This window comes from Sinocyclocheilus rhinocerous, unplaced genomic scaffold (genome assembly GCF_001515625.1).
Source record: "Sinocyclocheilus rhinocerous isolate Xijiao unplaced genomic scaffold, SAMN03320098_v1.1 scaffold472, whole genome shotgun sequence".
In the NCBI taxonomy this organism is placed as follows: domain Eukaryota; kingdom Metazoa; phylum Chordata; class Actinopteri; order Cypriniformes; family Cyprinidae; genus Sinocyclocheilus; species Sinocyclocheilus rhinocerous.
Genome location: NW_015641089.1, coordinates 271,603 through 291,272, shown reverse-complemented (window position 1 = coordinate 291,272; position 19,670 = coordinate 271,603). Strand labels below are relative to the sequence as shown.

At 36.7% G+C, this 19,670-nt stretch overlaps 1 protein-coding gene across 1 annotated transcript in view; it reads left to right on the top strand.

Moving 5' to 3' along the window:
* The window catches only part of LOC107754603 (microtubule cross-linking factor 1-like), a 71,241-nt gene that overhangs the window by 29,677 nt on the left and 21,894 nt on the right, over positions 1-19,670 (top strand). The window contains exons 5-7 of the mRNA XM_016571114.1: positions 8,187-8,246; positions 8,696-10,102; positions 15,087-15,239. Coding sequence (XP_016426600.1) covers positions 8,187-8,246; positions 8,696-10,102; positions 15,087-15,239 — 1,620 coding nt within the window. The remainder of the gene's footprint in view (positions 1-8,186; positions 8,247-8,695; positions 10,103-15,086; positions 15,240-19,670) is intronic.

The window sequence follows — 19,670 nt, the reverse complement described above, 5'->3', positions numbered from 1 at the left end:
AAGACTCGAGAGATGAACTAATCAATTCTCTTTCCGGCTCAGACTGCATTGGTTAAAGCGTATGGGGCTGTCACGTAATGAACGAATGACTCGAAAAAAGATTCGTTCATTTTGCTGAACGAGACTCAAAGGTCCGAGTCGGTAAAATGATCCGAACTTCCCAACACTAAATGACAATGCACATACATTTAAGTTCATGCATTCCCTGGGAACTGAACCCATGACATTGGCGTTATATGAGGATATTTTGATTAGATGTTATGAGGTTATTTTTTATAGATGAACTATGCACACAGATGAATTGTTCACAATCAGATCTATAACATGCATTTAGAAAATAGGGTGATTCTCCATTAGAGACCCAAGCATTCATTAATGTTCATTGATGAAGCAGGAAACGTATCTGTAGTATTTGTTAAGTTCATGCTTTGCCTGGGAATCGAACCCATTAGATTGGGGTTGCCATGTTTTAAACTAAAGGATTGCTGTGCGCGTTTACAATTAATCAATATGCAAATGTACCACAAAAATGGTGACTTTTGAGTAACAAAATTGACATTTTATCAGATTTTTGTAGACTTTCTCATGCATAAACTGATATGACAGCCTATTTATATTTTATATCTATATATGCATACATTTATATTTAAAAACTACCTAAAAATCTCAAATATTAAATATATATAAAATATATATATATATTAGATATAAAAATTAATCTCAGAGTCTGATTTTTTTATTTGCTATGTTCTTTTTTTCCCCTTTATATCAGGATATTTTGATTCAATATTATGAGGTTATTTTTTATAAATGGAACATGCACACAGATGAATTGTTCACCATCAGATCCATAACATACATTTAGACCAGCTTTAAATTATGTACTAGCTTTAAGAACAACACTGTTGTCTCACAGTCACAATATTACAAATAAAGTTCAGAGAGCTTATAGATAAACATATCAGTTGTCTTAAAATCACATTACACGTCTTAATTTGATTCTTCAAATGTGACGTGGCATCTTGTTTAAAATGTTCTAAAGACATTAGTGACTAATTAGTCTTCTGTTTCTCTGAAGCTTCTGTATAAAACAATGCTAAAACCTAATGAGTTTATTATATCATAAACCCATCTTAGAGATCTTGTAATCTTAGACATATTGAGTCTTGTATTGTTGGATGAAATGCAGATTCCATGTTTTGAGACATGTAGATACATAAATTACATATGCACTGCATCTAGTATTTCATCCTTCCTGCTGTTCATTGAGTTTTACCTGGAAATAGGCTTTTTTTTCTTGTTGAATTTCCTGTTTCATTCTGAAATACGTCAGATTAAAGAAGCAAAATGTGTTGCGAATGCTGTTTAATGTTGTGTGCTGGAGGCCATAAGCATCATAAACATTTTCGTCCTGTTGTTCACTTCTGATGCCACCGTCATGTAGCTGTAAACAAACATCTCCATCAGTCTTTGTGACAAAGCCCTTGAGAAACGTTCCATCGTATTTTTGCTTTTCTCGTCCTTAACAAGCCTTTAGCAGAGAGAGATATCGAGCGGCCCTGAGAGAGGCCTTGTAGCATTATTAAAAAATGTGTTTGTACAAGCTTATGTCATCTTCAGATTCCAAGGTTACGTGAAATGTGAGGCAGGATGGTAAATATTGACCCTCCATTAGAGACCCGAGCATTCATTAGTGTTCATTAATGCAGAACTCCAAGGAAACATCTCTGTAGTAGCTAATGTTCAACTAACCGCAAGGACAGTTAGTAAAGAGTGGTTTTATGCTACAGAGACGTGCTTATAAACCGGTGTGTCATGCAAAAGACAACACTTAACAAAAGAAAATGCTTAACATATATATATATATATATATATATATATTATACTGTCTACTAGATAATTATTTTGGTGTCATATTGTATTAATTTATTTCATTACGTTATTAATTAGCTCACAGATATATAATGTAGTTTTTTTGGACACTACCCTGATGGTTTGCCATAGTATTCTTTTACAGACCCTGCATTTTACCATTTAAATACCTTAGTATATGAATTTGCTAATCAAACAGTGCCACTGCATATATTAAAATACCATGGTATTCCAGTCGGATCCTCACAGTATTTGTTGTTAGTGGAGTGTAGTGGAGCACAGGAATCAGAACAAGGGCTTGTGTCATTTGTCAGGCAGCAGATATCCTGCGTTTCTCCAGGGATGTGTGTTTGTGACTTTGGGGCGACCTCGGTTTTATCTGTGCTCAGTCACAGCCGGACTGCAGAGTCAGTCACTCTGTCAGCTCAGGTTAGATCAGCACTAGATATTAGATATCAGTCAACCTTGATTAGACGCAGTTCAGTCCATCCTCTATTTCTGCAGGCTGTATGCAGTGATTTATATATTAAATCTGACTCCGATATAAGATTTTATGTCTAGATATAGTATGCACATAGGCTGAAATCCCGGGGGGGTCGGGGAGGACAGAACTTGAGGTATTCGGCCAATCACAACGCACTGGATAGCTGGCCAATCACAGCACACCTCGCTTTTTCAGAACGATTTAAACATTGGATGAAGTGATTATTTTCTCTTTAATAGATGATGTCAATGTATTTTTCGATGAGTCCGCTATGTTAGCAATAATAACGTTACCTGCTTGAGGGAAAGGGTTGCCAGGTTTTCATAACAAAACCCGCCCAATTGCTACTCAAAACTAGCCCAAACTATCCGCATTTCAAGGGGGTCCCCCGGTAAAAATCGCATTCCGGGGGCTAAAAATGTTTAGGGGTCGCTTCAACTCGCGGATTTGGCAACACTGTAAATGTCTACAACGGACACGAGCGCTGTCACGGCACGACCACAACAGCTTTAAGTTGTCTAATTTGTCACGGTCTCCCTGCTGCACTAATAGTAGTAAGGCTTTCCTCTGTGTATACATATCCTTACAAGTACAATTTTAGCTGTATTATTTGTGTCCCCTTCAAAAATTGCTCTTGAGAAATTTTATGTTTATTGTCCCCCCCCCAACTGTTAGATGAAATGTACGCTCCTGAGTATGCATACATTTATACATAAAAATATCTAAAAATCTCAATTATAAAAATAAAATTAATTTTTTTTATATCAAATATAAATATACAAATCTATCTCAGTTTTTATTTATTCATTTTATATGAGAAATGTATGGAAACCCTTTTTTTTGCCATGGAATAAAAAATAAAAAAGCTAATTGCTACTTTTTATCTCACAATTCTGACTTTTTTCTCAGAATTGCAAGATGTAAACTCAGAATTATGACTTTCTTTCTTACAATTCCAAGTTGACATCTTAGAATTTTGAGTTTATATCTTGAAATTCTGTCATTTTCTCAGTATTCTAAGTTTATATCTCGCAATTTTATGTTTATGTCTTGCAATTCTGAATTTATATCTCCGAATTGTCCAAAATTGTCAGAAAAGTCCAAATTGTGAGATATAAACTCAGAAATCTGACAAAAAAAAGTCAAAATTGTCAGTTTGAATTGCAAGGGGGAAAAGTGTGTGGTTAAAAACATTGGCAATTTTGTTGTTTCATTTTTAAATTCTGTGGTGGAAACATGCTTCCATAAATTTCCCCATGTACAGACTGTAGGAAATGCAAACGTTTATATATAAATGGGGAAATGCACAGCATATAGAAATCTGTTTGCTAAAATGAAACTCATCCTGCTGCTTTGAATGCCAGATTCTTCCTTTGTGTAGATTCATTAATTTGTGTATTGAAGGGTTTTTTGAGTGTTGAATAAAGAATGGCTGAATGTATTCTGCTTCATCCACAAAGACCTCCTGCCGGAGACGGCAGATGGAGACGAACCTCACGCAGAGTTTTCAGAACACTGATCCCAGACCTGTAGATGCAACTTCAGCCTTTCCAAACCCATTTACACATTCTGATCTGAGATCAGCTTAGGTCTGGCTTTACAGGCTGTTTTTAGGGCGAGAGAATAACCTCTATCTGCAGCAGAGACAGATGACTGAAGCTTTGTGCTCATGCTGAATAGAGCGAGTGTGTTACTGTGTTTCTGTCTAATTTCATCACTCTGAAATGCTTTCACACAACTAAAGTCCCTCGAAAACACATTCATACAGATGGTCAAATGCTGTGTAAAAATATTTTTCTAAAGCTGTTTTGGAACAATATTACTTGAGAAAAGTGCTATACAAATGCGTTTCATTGAATTTATACTGTGAAAAATGCCTTTTTCACACCAAAAGTGAAACAAAAGAGCAAAAATAATTGATGATGAATGATCTATCAACAACATTCGAGCTCGTTTCCACCACAGAATAAAAAATTTAAAAAGGTAATTGTGACTTTTTATATCTTACAATTGCAAGTTATAAACTCATAATTTCAAGTTTATATCTCACAATTTTTTCTTACAATTCTGAGTTTTACATCTCGCAATTTTATCTTTTTTCTAGCAATTCTGAGTTTATATCTTGCAATTCTTACTTTTTTTTTCTCATGATTGCAGAAAAATTTAGAATTGTGAGAAAAAAGTCAAAATTAACCTTTATTGTTATTTATTTATTTATTTCCTGTGGTGGAAACAAGTGAACTGAATGTTCAGGAGAGAGAAAAAAAACTAATTTACTATAGCAATCTTAATCGTTATTCAATTGTATTTTTTGCAATCAAAATCTTCCAAAAATGTGGCTAATATACACACTAGAGCTAACACTGCAAATCTGTTGATTTACACTCTCCAAATACCTTTAAAACGTGATTTCCCACTTGTATACTACCTTGAAGTCATGTCTTTTTGTTTAGAATACTTGTATTTATTGTACTATATCTACTCTAGATGATCTGATCTGTTGTAGTGACTATCTGCTGTTTCTGGATCATGAGGCAGGAGGCGTTTTGATCTGTTTCTGTCATCCTGTGTTGCGGGGTTGAACAGTAGCTGTCGGTCTGTGGATGTAGGGCAGGTGGAATCGGAGGACGGGTGGTGATCTGATTTGGGACGAGGCCAGGCAACAGGATTTGTCGACTGTAGTTAGACTGTGATTATCTAAGCCTGAACGCACCACTGTTGTGAGCACGATCTGTCATGCAGCTCGCCTCTTTCTGATTTTCTCTCCTTGTACCAGTTGATATTTTTTGCTATGCGATGTTTTTAATTGCTCAGAGGTTACTGTTTACATGCTTTCAAAAGTTTGAGGTTGGTACGATATTTTCAAGTTTTTTTAAGTCTCTTCTGCTCACCATGGCTGCATTTATTTGATCAAAAATGCACTAAAAACAGTGAAATATTTTTACAATTTAGAATAACTGTTTTCTACTGTAATATGTTTTAAAATATAATTTATTCCTGTGATCAAATCTGAATTTTCAGCATCATTACTCCAGTCTTCAGTGTCACATGATCCTTCAGAAATCATTCTAATATGCTGATTTGCTGCTCAATAAACATTTCTGATTATTGTTAATGTTTAAAACATGTGTGCTGCTTCTTATTTTTGTGGAAACTGTGATACATTTTTTTTTTCAAGATTTTTCCAAAAAACAGCATATATTTGAAATAGAAATATTTTGTAACGTTATAAATGTCTATACTATTACTTTTGATCAGTTGCATCCTTGCTGAATTAAAGTATTAATTTATTTGTAAAGAGACTTTAGTTCTTTCTTTTAATTATGAAACTTTGTTTCTTCTTGATTTTTTTTATGGAGGAATAAAAATAAGCACACATCAATCATTCGCTATAAAATGAATGTGAATATCAGCTCAGATAATTTAATCATGGAGAAAATTGATCGAAGTCTTCATTTGTTCGCCATATAATCATATTGCTGTCTAGGAGAAACAGTTGAGATCTTTTTTGTCAGGAGTATTTTCACTGTACTGCATATGAGAGTGCACATACTGTAGTTTAACAGCGAGGGTTCAGTTTGGGTTTTCAGCGGCTTTGTTTTTTTTCAATCAGGCATTGTCACTAAGCTACACCCGTTACATTACATAAGTCTGTAGGAAACACATGCGCGCAGGCTGCAGAGTACAGGCGCGCTGTAATGCCATTCCAGTTAGATAATCGTGCAAATGTAAGAGAGGGACAGAGAACTGAGGATGAGAGAAGAAATGCACATGTTGACTGATCTGTTATAAAAGAGCCCTTTGTTTATCTGTTTTATTAGAGGTGTTTCAGGATCACCCTAGCAAATAGTTGTCATGCGTTCCTCTAGAGCAGATGCATGGCATTACTGTTGCAGATTTTAAGTATGTTTTTAAACTGTATGTGTGTTTGCATGCTAGCGAGGGATGGAGAGAATTAGACTGAGAGTGTTTTGCACACTAATGCATTAATGCGTTTGTGTAACTTAATCTGTGTGTGTGTGTTATGCAAACCCGTTACAGTCTCTCTGTCAATTGCAAAAGTCATTGCCACAATGCTAATTCTGCTCTGAGTGGTTTCCAAGGCACTACAATGTGGCTGCTAAGATGTTCTTAGCATTTTTTTTAGCATGTTAGGTGTTGCTATGCAGTTGCTAGAGTGTTCTGGATGGTTGCAAGGTCTTTGCATTCAAGGTATACAACCTTATTAACCAATAAACGCAATAAAGTACAAGCAATGTAAGTACCTTTGGATAAATGGTTAAATGTAATGCATTACACATGATGAGGAATCGTTACGTCTGGAGTGTGAGTCATGCACTAAACTTCAATGCTTAGTCTGAGGAGAATGTCACTAAATATGAGGAATAGTAATAGTGATGTTTGACTTAGCATGAGTAGAAATGTCCATTTTTTCCTATTGCTTGTGTGATTGATGTTAGTGTGGCAGCTAGTGGTCATGACTTCGCTGGAGGATGTCTGAACATGAATGGGAAAATTGTGAACCATAAATTGTAACCATATTGCCGACTCCCTCAACCCACATAAAAAATGACATCATCACCTCATCTCATCTCCTCCTCTGCTTTGGAGTCGAATCTAGGCTCTCTCGCCCTGTTACTGTGTTGGTGAAAAAGTTTCAAACTCCCTCCTCTCCTGTGCCCATGTCACACTTTCCATCTGTCTGGCCATAAATGATTCAAAGCTAACGCAGCCATCAGCAGCAGCTATTTAAGTTCGGTGTATGACTCAAGATAGACTGTGCATAAGCAGGGCTAAGTTTACCTACTTAACTCTTGATTTAAGTTAGAGATCATGTGCGGTCAGCCAATGATTATAGCAAAATAATTGGATGTGTTCTTATTCCTGGTAGCTAACTAAGCATACTGACTTTAACTAACTTGCTTAGTACGATTCTCTTTAAACTGTTGCTCCACCATGACAGTAGCTGATCTGAAGTAGAAATGAGAATAGAAGACAGTTTATGCTAAACGTCTGCTATAGCACCTCTTGTGGCAACACTGAGAATGCAACTCATGTAGTTCGTCCTTGTGCATTTGGCCTGATTTCACCCTACACAGATTCAACAACCTGAAAATATGTTCAACTTAATTTTTTCAATTTTTTGCTGTCCAACCATATTATTACCAAACTTCACATCCTGTTCACATCTTTTTAATTTCTAAGTGCTTGGCAACTATTTTGGTTTGTTCTACTTCACATATGTTGCATTCAATTTAATTCAAAGTCATAATTTTAAATGTTAAATTTGGAAAGTGCAAAAAAAAATCAGCACTTGAAGTTGAACATTCAGATTTGAAACTGTGGAAATCTCAAACTTTGCAGAATCTCAAACTAGTATTGCATAAATATTGTTTATTGTTTATTATTGTTAATATCCAGAGTTGTCTTTATTAACAACTGAACACCTGCAAAGCCAATGCAGTTTGCAAACTATTGGCAGTTTTGTTTTCTGAGATATAAAGAAGGAATCCCAAATCTGACAGCAGCAGTGTTTTATTCAAATAGTAAGATCTGCCATAAGGACCATGACTTGTAATTCACATAATAACAGTTTTAAGCTTGATACGGTATTCATAATTGATGGTGTGTTCAAATCAGATGCTGATTGTTTGTTTTTTTTTATTCAAAATGAATAATTTATTTTCAAAAGCTTGCTCCTGTTTTTCATGAAGGTTACCAGGCTTGGTAACAGAAATCAAGATGTTGTTCATTAGTCGCTGACTCTCACATTTTGTTAATCTGCTCTGTCCTCTTTACACCTTCTAACTTCTCTCTTTTTGTCTTTCAGACTGCTCTGCGGAGGCGAAGCAGTAGAGAAACCTTCAAAGATAAGAAGTCTTTAACTCAGGTGTGTACAAAGAAACACAAAGATCAATTCACAAGCCTTATATACTGTTAAAAATAAAGGTTCTTTATTGACATCTGTGGTTCCATGAAGAAACTTTATCTTCAATGGAATCTTTACATTGCACAAACCAACTTTATAGTTGAAAAAGGGTCTTTAGATTATTAAGTTCTTCACATAAAATTGTTCTTTTAATAACTGTTCACTGAAAGGTTCTTTGGGGAATCCAAAATAGTTCTTCTCTGTCATGGCTTCAAACCCCCCCTTTGGAAACATTTATTTTTAAGAGTGCACAGAACATCACAATATGCTAAATGCACTACTTGTTGAGTATATAGACTACAGAACCTCTAGACTTCTTAAATGTTGTCCAGGCCGATTAATCTGTCACTGTTTGCTATTTCGAAATGAATGGTATTGCCTTTTACGTTCACTTATTTCTTTCTTTCCAGGAGGACAGTGCAGATCTGCGCTGTCAGCTACAGTTTGCCAAGGAGGAATCTGCTCTTATGCGTAAAAAGATGGCAAAACTTGGCCGTGAGAAGGATGAACTGGAACAAGAATCGCAGAAGTATAAATCAGTATATGGAGACATGGACAGTCCTTTGCCCCTGGCAGAGGTGACAGGTGGAGGCCCCCACACCTCCCGGGAAGCCGAATTAAGGTTACGGCTCAAACTGGTGGAAGAGGAAGCCAACATTCTGGGAAGGAAGATCGTAGAGCTGGAGGTGGAAAACCGTGGCCTCAGGGCGGAAAACGAAGACCTACGCTGCCAGTACGAGAGGGACTGCTTTGGGCGTGAACCCTTCTCAAGCGTCCCTACCTCACCGTTTGGTGGTGATGCCCTGGAATCTGCAAATGAACTGCGGCGACACTTGCAGTTCGTGGAAGAGGAGGCAGAGCTGCTGCGGCGCTCCATCTCTGAGATTGAGGACCACAACAAGCAGCTGACGTCTGAGCTCAACCGCTTCAAATTTGGACCCAGCCAAGCCGACCGGGAGTCCGAGGGAGCTGAGGGTGGAAATGGTGGCACTCTCAAACCTGGTAATGGTTTCTCGGGAGCAGGGAGTGGTGCCACACTGCAGGAGGAGCTGAAAGCCTCAAGACTCCAGATCAATGAGCTAAGTGGGAAGGTGATGAAGCTGCAGTACGAGAACCGGGTGCTAATATCAAATATGCAGCGCTGTGACTTGGCGGCACACTTGGGAATACGCACCAGTAGCCCACGGGATAGTGATGTGGATAGCGATGCCGGGCGAAGGGAACCAGATGAGGACGAGACGGCCAGGCTTCTGCTGCTCCACCCCAAACGTGAGGGTCCTGTTGGCGGGGAGAGTGACTCCGATGACTTGTTTGAGAAAACGGCGACTTCTGGATTCGCCAGTGGCGAGAAACCTTCAGATCCTGGCGAACTGGGAGTGGCCGAGTTTGCCCAGCGGAGACGGGAAGACCGGGAGACGCTCCACAACGTCAGGCGTGAAGCTGAGATGCTTGTTAAAACAGTGGAGCGGGTCATCACAGATACGGACAGTCTGATTCACGAAGGTCATCTGGTTGTCCTGGGAGGGGACCTTCTTGCGGAAAGTTTGGAGTTCAGAGGTGATGGGGACTCTGCTGAATCTAAACCCGACTCTCAGGTGCTGGATACCATCAACACCCGCATGAGGGCTTTTCGAACGGAACTCCAGCAATTCATGGACAAGGTGGACCACCTAGGGGAGGGTCTAAGGGACCGCGTCGACGACCTTTCCCCCATGCCCAACCTCACCGAATCTAGCAGCTTCCTTTCCTCGGTTACCTCCATGTCAAGGGACTCACCCATCGGGACACTGGGAAGGGATCTGGTGACGGACTTCCAGGTAGGTTATGTGTATCTCGACTCTTCATCTTTATTCAGTTTTTGCCGTCACATGCGATCACATGACATGGCAACTTCCTTTTTTCCTTTGCTGCTTCTTCATTTGAAATTCCTTTTTTGAGAATGCATACACCTTTATATTGATTCTGCATCTTCATGTATCATATATCGAAGGTCCTGAATGCACCATAAAGGAAGCTATTCAACTAATTTGGCTGGCATGACTCTTCATCTCAAACCAGAAACAACACCCAGATAAGAAGGGAAATAGGTAGACTTGCTTGAGATATGGAGCTGTAGGCAGAGTATTTGACTAGCAAACTGGTTATGCAGTTGCCTTGCCCAACAGTGATATTTCTTATCTTTTTTTTTGTTGTAAGTTATATGTGAAAAAAGATCCATGCAAAAGATTAATGGGAGTTCTGTGAGCAGAGTTACGTTCTGATAGACCTGCTCTGAGATTAATGAGATAATAAAACAGCAGGAGAGACTAAAGGATACACAGAGTTGTGAAGATGTTTGGTGCTTTTTAATCCATTTTGACATTAATAACCTTCAGCATAAATGTAGGCAGTTGAACAAGTCTTCCAGACATCACAGAACAACACTCGCTCATCAATATTAACTGACCTCTCAGTTTTCTTTGAGAACACCATATTATTTGTGCTATTTTTGCTGTATGTACATTAATTTTCTGCATGGATGGACTATCCAGATGACCTGCTGTACTACATTTGCCAAAATGTGCACTATACGATAGGGCACACCTCCTGGAATACAATATCCCAGAATGCAATGCACATTTCCCTTACCCACACATAGGCACATACCAGCACGAGCGCTACCAAGCTCAGCCAAGATGCCCCTACCTCTCCTTTCCTAGCAAAACCACCCTCGATGCTGCTCATAAACACCAAACACCTGCATCTGTACCTGCCCCATCCTCTTACCCACAACCCCCTTGTCTCGCACCTGGGGCAGGGGGGTGTTTAGGGGTATTTCCCGCATGGCTTCACAGAGCTATGTGTACTGTTTTGGTTGTCTATGATTTGAAGGGTCCAAAACTAACTGTGCCAGTAGTGGGTAAACTAAGAAATATTTCCCAGCCATAAAAGTGTATTTTACTGAAGCTTATTTCTTACCACAGAATAAAAATATGACAAGATAACTACGACTGTTTATCTCACCAATCTTTTATTCTCTTCTCACAGTAACGAGTTTATATCTGAAAATTCAGACTCTTTTTTTTCAGAATTCTAAATTTGCATCTCGCAATTCTGACTCTTTTTTGGAATTCTAACTTTACGCCTCTCAATTCGGACTCTTTTTTTGGAATTCTGAGTTTGCATCTCGCAATTCTGACTCTTTTTTTGGAATTCTACATTGACATCTCGCAGTTCTGACTCTTTTTGGAATTCTAAGTTTACATCTCACAATTCTGACTCTTTTTTTTTTTTTTTATTTGGAGTTTACATCTCATAATTCTGACTCTCTTTTTTGGAATTCGGAGTTGACATCTTGTAATTCTGCCCTTTTTAAGTTTACATCTCACAATTCAGATTATTATTATTTATTTTTTTTAATTCTGAGTTTTTTTTTTAATTCTGACTCTTTTTATGGAATTCTGAGTTTACATCTCGCAGTTCTGACTCTTTTTTGGAATTCTGAGTTTACATTTCACAGGTCTGACTCTTTTTCTTTTTTTTCCCCCTTTTTTTGGTATTCTGAGTTTACATCTCGCAATTTTGACTTCTCAGAATTGTGAGTTAACATCTCAGAATTGCGAAATTCTGAGTTTCCTCAGAAATATACGAGAAAAGTCAGAATTGTGAGTTAAAAAGTTGCAATTACTTTTATTTATTCCATGGCAGAAATAAGCTTTGATAGTATTTTGTATTTCTTAGTCAATATCAGTTATATTATTTTTATGCATATTTGTCACAAATAGCCCAAATGTTATTCGCAGCATCATATATGACATGAATACAAGCGCACAAACCAGCTGTAAGCGATTGACCAGGGCACATACGTGCATTTAGTTATAAATTGTGTGCCAACTCATTTTGTAATGCATCAATGCATGAAGTCTCTCGGGCATTGCTAGAAGCTAATAACACCCTCTGTGCAAATGCTTGCTGCAGCAATCACATACTTGCTTAAAGTTTGTTTTTGGCCTTAAACTTCACTTTTAACAAAGACAGGAGGACGCATTGTTTTCTAGATCCTTATATTTTCATATTTACATGTTGCACTTCTTAATTAGGTTATAATTAAATTGATCTCGATTTAATTTTTATTTACTGGCACTTGTCAATTTTGGACCCGGCTGATGTGGTATGATGCATACTAACATTAGTTAAAATGGCAGTAAAATGTGTTTGTCATCACCTGGGGTCTGGCCTTGAGCAAATCTAGTAGTTTATTTGCACAGTTAATGCTGATGCAACGTATATGGAAGATGCAGCCATTAATATGAGATATGGCAGACAAGAAGTGCTTATACTGCGTTTTTGTTTTCTGAGTAACCTCTAGAGGCTCTGTGTGACCTGTGAACATACTCTGAATACACTAAATGTTTGTTTCTCTATATATTTTTAAGTGACTCTGATGTGGTTGATCATTCTCAGGAATAATGCAGCTGTGTCTTTTGTCTCAATTAATGATTTTAAAATGTTTTGGTGTCATATATGCTAAATAGTCTCGGAAAGCTGCCCTCCATAGAACTGCTTGTAGCTTATTTCCTGCTTTGTGCTTTGAAACTGCTTTATGATAACATGAGTCAACTTTCCAACTAATAACCTACATGCAACTACGGGTTTGACATCTATTGATGTTTTAGTAGCTTGTCGTATAAATTGAGCGTCTGCATGTGATTTGATATTTCAAATTTAAGGTCAATAGTGTTTGAATTGCGCTCTGATTGGTTGATTAGCTCATTTGGCTCATGTTCATTGGTGGAAGCCATCGGTTAAACTGGGCGGTTCTTTGCTTTGGGTCACGTCACTTAAATCTAACCACTAAAACACTCTTCATCAAGCATGAAGTCACGGCCTTTTCACCTCATATCTATGAACGGTTAGATGTCCCCCACCGGTTAATGATAACAGACCTGATATACACTCATATAGGATGTTTATTCAAGAGCTTCAGCTCGTTGATATGCTGCTTTTCTTCGCATGGCTGAGCTTTGCTGCCGTCGTGCCGCATCCAAACCCTGTCAAAGTCCTACACACCTTGCAGATGTTTGTTATGCCTCATCCAGAAGCCTTTAGCATTGTTCTATCACTGATCAGGAACCTAGAGTTATAATTAAACAATACATCAGTGGTAATTATATAGTATAATATAATATGTTTTGTATTCATTATCAGCTATAACATTGTATCTTTCTGTTGTGATGCCAAAAATCTGTACTTTTTGACAATTGAACATCATAATGAGATTTAAAGGTTTACTTTTGTACTAGCTTGGCAAGCTTATTAATAAGCTAGCTAAAACCTTCATTTTAACCTATGGTGTGTGTAAGTGTGGTTCTCAAGTGGTTTTGCTTTCAGGACGAGGACTTAACATTCAACATCAAGTGACCAAAACTATGTGCATCTCAAAAAAATTGTGGATCAAACATATTTATTCATTTGTATTTATATTAAAATATATTTATTTTATCAAACCCAATTTTGTTTTAATAAATTGTTTTAATGTAGTTAATTATTAAAATAATACAATTTTAAAACGTCACATAGCTAAATGTTTAAAATTATGTAATTATTTCAATATAATTAATTATTTAACTATGTTTTTGGTTATTTTATATATTTATATTTATAATATTTATAAATATAGTAATTAAAATAATCATTTAGAAATTAATTTTAATTACATGTATTATTTTAATTATTAGCTTAAAAATGTGCTTATTAATAATTAGCTTATTAGCTTATTAAATAGTAATATCAGTATTATTTTAAGTATTTAACTGTATAATGTATTTTTTATTTTTATTTTCAATTATCTTTAATACTATTGATAAAGCTAATAATTGTAATATTTTTTTAGAACTGTATTATTGTAAATTCATGTATTATTTTAATTATTATCTAAATTAATATTAATATTGCAATTAATATTAGAATTAATCTAATAATAATAATTAATATAATATTTAGAAATGTATTATTTTAATTACGTGTACTATTTTAATTATTAGCTTAATATTAATATAAGGTACTAATTAAAATAATTGTAATTAAAATGATAAAATAATATGCAGTTAAATCAGTAAAATAATGTAATTTTCATTGTCATTATTTCATTAAGAATTATTATATTAATATTTAATTATATTAATATTAATTCAGCTATACATTACAATTGTATTCGTAAAACACCCCCAAAAAGTTCTTTAAGCCGGTGGACTGGTTTAAGCATTAGGGTTTTGACCTGGTCCTGGATTTGGCACGACACCATTAGCGTTTAGTCTCAGCTGTCAGTCACTGCACATTTTGAGTTATTGGTTATAAGACTCATGTATCCCCATCGCATGCGCTTCATAACCAGTGTTTTGCATTCTTTTTTTCCCCTTGGCCCTTCCCTTCTTCTCTCTTCGTCCCTCATTTCGTTCCCAGATTCAGCCCATGATTCTGTTCCTCCTCATTCTCGTTCTCTTCTCGTCTATCTCCTACGCCATCATCTTTAAGTTGGTCTTTCTTTTTGCGCTTTTCTTTGTCTTGTAGCCCGCTGGCTCTCTCTTTCTTTCTGTTTTCCATTCGATCATTGTTTTGTAATTCATAATCATTTTTTGAATACAATGTGTGTCGATGACCCCTCACCTTTGCATTTCACACTCTGAGTTTCGCTTAAACCCACGTTCAGTTTTATTTTTCCCCCTCCACTCTTTTTTCTGTATTCTGTTTGTCGTTCACAATCCCCATGCACCTCCCTCTGTCTCCACCTCCCCGACCCTTTCCTCCCCTCCTCACTCACAGTACGGGCGCAGGGAGGAGCAGGAGTGGTGCCTAGACCGCCAGAGTGTCCCGGAGGCCCCTGGACAGGGACAGGGCGCCGCTAAGGGCTCCGTCACAGCCAGGGGAGGCCCTGGACTCAGTAGATACACCAGGCCCCACAGTTTCAGACCCGAGGTCAGTGCCTCGTCCATCTCCCTCTCAACTTTAAGACAGATATGTTTCCAAGTGTCTTTGCAGTGCCTCTGACTTCCTGAAACACCTGACAGTTTAATGTGGTGCACAGTAAGATAGTAAGATGGTCAAAACTGAACGGATTTTCCCGTGCACTACCAAAACTGCGTGTTTCTGTAAAGCCTTGGTTATCTTGGGACATCGTCACATGTTTGATGGAAATACGAAAGTAGCTGGAACAGTACTAGGGGTGAGTTATTCTCAAGAACGCACCGTAGTTTCAGAAAAGTGTTGTTTTCCCATTTAAAATGTAACCATATCACATGAAAAGCCACAGCTGTCAAAGATATCCAGAGATAACCAAGGCTGTGATCCTCTTTTTAACATTAAAACAGGACAGTAAGAGATGTTTCGGTGGTGTATGGAAAACTAGAGAGCTGGAGTGCCTTTCCTTGGGAAAATGTACAGTACAGATCAAAACTCGCACACTGGTTTAATGACAAAGCTTTCCGTCCTGAAACAGGAATGACCTCGCTGTGTTCAGACGTACCAGATTTTAAAGGGGTCATGAACTGCCTTTTTTATTATTTTGTACTGTTCTCAGAGCTCCACTTACAATGTTATCAATTTTTTTTACATCAAAAAACATCATAATTCAGAAGTAATAGGCTATTTTCTGTCCTGTTTTGACCCCCTCATCAGAACGCTCTGTGGTGGATTGTCGACTCAGAAGTAAACGTTCACTGCTGTGATTGGCTAACAGTTGTGTATGTTTGACAGCTGCATCCTTCACAGATGATTTAGGTTAAAAATGCATAAATACTCAGTACATATCAAACGATCTGTAATAACAGACAAAGCAATAGTGAGCAGCATGCAATAAGAACAGTTCCTCACACTCGACTCGTGTGGTGCGACATTACTGTCAGATCTGATATATTCAGCACAGCATCGTCTTTTAGTTTCAATCTTTCGGAAAAATCCTGAATCGAATTGTGCCTTGTTTGTAAACGATTCCGCGGTGAAATGAAGCGAACAAAGGACCAAGTTCTTGCTGACGCAGTCTGGAACTTCGTTAAAAATAAACTTCATCCACTCTTTCCTAATGTTGGGATCAGAAGGAAGGCGATGCAGAGACTGTGTTTTTCCACATCTTGGCACTGAACAGCGTCTTGTTGTCTTCTGAGCATCTTTATCGTTTGGTTTCTGCGTAGACCTGCGTTTGTCTCTCTCGTTATTTACACTACAGGCATGAATCGGTGGGCGGAGCTAAACAGATAGTGATGTGATGTCGTTTTGGCAGATTGGCTTCAATATAAGCTGATTTTAGACTAAAGAGAAAGTTTTGAGTTCTGAAACTTACAGGATGATTGTATAGTACAGTGACCTCTTATATGTCAAAAGATCAAGGGAATTTTGATTTCTCAGTTCATGACCCCTTTAAACATCTGAACCACAAAGGTTGTGTCCAAGCCTGAAGTATTTATGAATATGGTTCCAGATTTCAAAATGTAAATTTAAATGGATGTGACACTGCTGGTGTTTGAGCACAAAGGTAACGGTGTGTGAATACTGAGTCTCTGTCAAACAGATCTCCCTCCAGAACTACTATGTCTCTAGATCTGTTTCAAAACCTAGTGTGTGCTTTTAGGCATCATAGAGCACTTTATAATTGTGAAAGCTGGCCTAAACAATGATTAATGATTTAAGATGCCTCTTGGATATTTTATGGCAAATGCAATCCCACAATGCATTAAATATATAATTATTAAATTAAATATATTTTTATATTAAATAATTGCATTAAATATTTTCCAAAAATTATTGATTCAATTATTTAAGTCAAATTAAAATGGCCTGTTGTACCCAATATGTGTATGATATTTTTAGAATTTTTTTTTTGTATTTTGTCATTAACTTGAGTGTTTCAAATCCCTTATAAAATATGACATTTATGATGCTGCCTATGAAGACAGAAAGGCTGCTCACTAGGTTTTAAAACAGAGCCTGTGTTTAGAAGGAAAGCCTACGACACACTTTAGTATGAAGAGCAGTTCTCCCGAGCTTGTATGTATTTCTTTATTTAAATTAATAAAATGCAATAACTCTCTAATGTAGTAAAACCGAATGGAAGCGAGCCAAATGTCATAAAATAGCACTTCCAGTTATTTTACACCAGGTTATTAGACCAAAAACAGCAAGAGCATTGATTCGTCTGCTGCAACACAAGATCTAGCCGAGAGCAGTTTGTTCACTCGAATCATTTAACTCACATCATTGTCTCACAGTGATTTTTTTGGTTTCTTCTCACTCCGCTCACAATCACTGCTGTTAATTTAAAATCGCACTGGTTTGTCATGAATTACGATCACTCACCATCCTCTCACACAGGAGCTTTGGAAAATGTGATGTTTCTGTTTAAAATAAGGGCTGTATGTGTGTTAATCATGTCATCTGTATGTATATATTTATGTTTGCATTTAATTTGTTGTACGTCTATGTGTTTGTCCCAGTTTATGTGCTATTGCCGTACAGGCTAACCAAATCAGCTAAAAGACAGGTAGTCAAGCGTATTTAGCATCTTGCAATATGCAACAATGCACACTTACTTTACCTGCATCATGCTTCCTTCAAGTCCTGCTGGGTAGGTCCCTACTTTTCAGTCATTTTACAGTGATTTTGACTGGAACAAATGGACACTGGTCATTTCAAATATTTTCTCACTTTTATCATCTAGATCAAATCAGTTTTAGCACAGCACAACCATAACAAAATAAAAAGTGAAGGATGTGCATTAGTTGTGCAACTGAAGCTGTGTATATCTTAGCTTGTAGCTGCAGAGGATGATGGGAAATGTAGTTTTGTAGTACAAGCCTGTCAACTCATAAACCACTTGTCAATCACAAAGTTTTATACTTGTTACCAGCCTAGGGGCCACAGGTATACATTAGTAATGTTCCTGTTATCTTGCATGTTTATATTTAGTATTCTTTATACTAATGTGAATTACAAACAAATAAATTCAATAAATAAATAATATATTTTTTAATAAAATTATTTTAAAATAATCATAAAATAATGATTAAATGTTTAAATCTAGTCTGCAGAATTGGACCGATTTCCCTCCAAAATCAGCACAGAAAATAATTTTAAAAAGAAAAAAGGAAAGGTCCATTTGGGCCTAATAATAACCAATATCAATTAAAAAATCCCTCAAAATTCAGGACTCAAAAACAAAAGCATTTGTAATTATGACCTGATGCTACTTCGCATGCGCCCAATCATTAATGAAATGACTTGAAGGCAGCATATGCTTATTTTACAGCTTGAGATATTCATGCATATGAATCTTTATGATATTTGATAGTACCGTATTGTCCCGAATATAAGACGATATTTTTTTCTTGGAAATACATCTGAAAAAACGCGGTCGTCTTATATTCGGGCCAATACAGTATATGATATATGAGACTATGATATATGAGTTGATATATGATATATGAGTTTTTGTTAATATTTAGATTTAGATAATAATTAGATTTTATATTTATATTTTCTGTTTTTAATTTAAATTTTAGTAAAAAAAAAAAAAAAGTAATTTAGTTGTCTGTTTTTGTCTCTTTTTTTAGTATGTCTATATAGTATTTGTTTATTAGTTTTAAATATTTTAGTACTTCAGCTTAAACTAAACAAAAATGATAAATGTTGTCTTGGAAACTAGTTGAAATGAAATCATTTTATTTTATTTCAGATAACGAAAATATTATTTATGGTTTTAGTTTTAGTGTTAGTTAACAATAATAACTCTGATTCAACCTTACAACAAGATAATTGTTAGCACTTACAAACAACAGCACATAAAGCATACACTCTAAAAAATGCTGGGTTAAATATAACCCAGCGCTGGGTTAAAAAGGGACAAACCCAGCTATTGGGTTGTTTTGACCCAGCTATTGGGTTGTTTTGACCCAGCGGTTGGGTTGTTTTGACCCAGCGGTTCAAAACAACCCAACCACTGGGTCAAAACAACCCAATTGCTGGGTTTGTCCCTTTTTAACCCAGCATTTTATAGAGTGTAATATTGTGCAAGGCACTGCATTAAAAATAAGTCTTTATTAATCGATAATCTGATAATTTGTGTGAAAAGGAATAAAAGTTGTTGGTGTTTTACTGCCACTAGTGACACTACTGTGAATTTCATGTATAGGTCTTTTTCAGGAGTTGTCCAAAAATGTAGATAGAGCCACTTTTTTCCTAATGAGCCGATGTTGTGTATAAACCAGTGTGGAAATGCTGGTCTGTTACTGAGGTTCTCTGAGCTTTCCAGAATCTGATTAACTATTGCTTCATACTGGATCAATATTCATGCAGCGTGCAGGGGGTCCTACAGTCTAGAATTCCTCACAGGGAGGGAATATTTGTACGAGATACAGG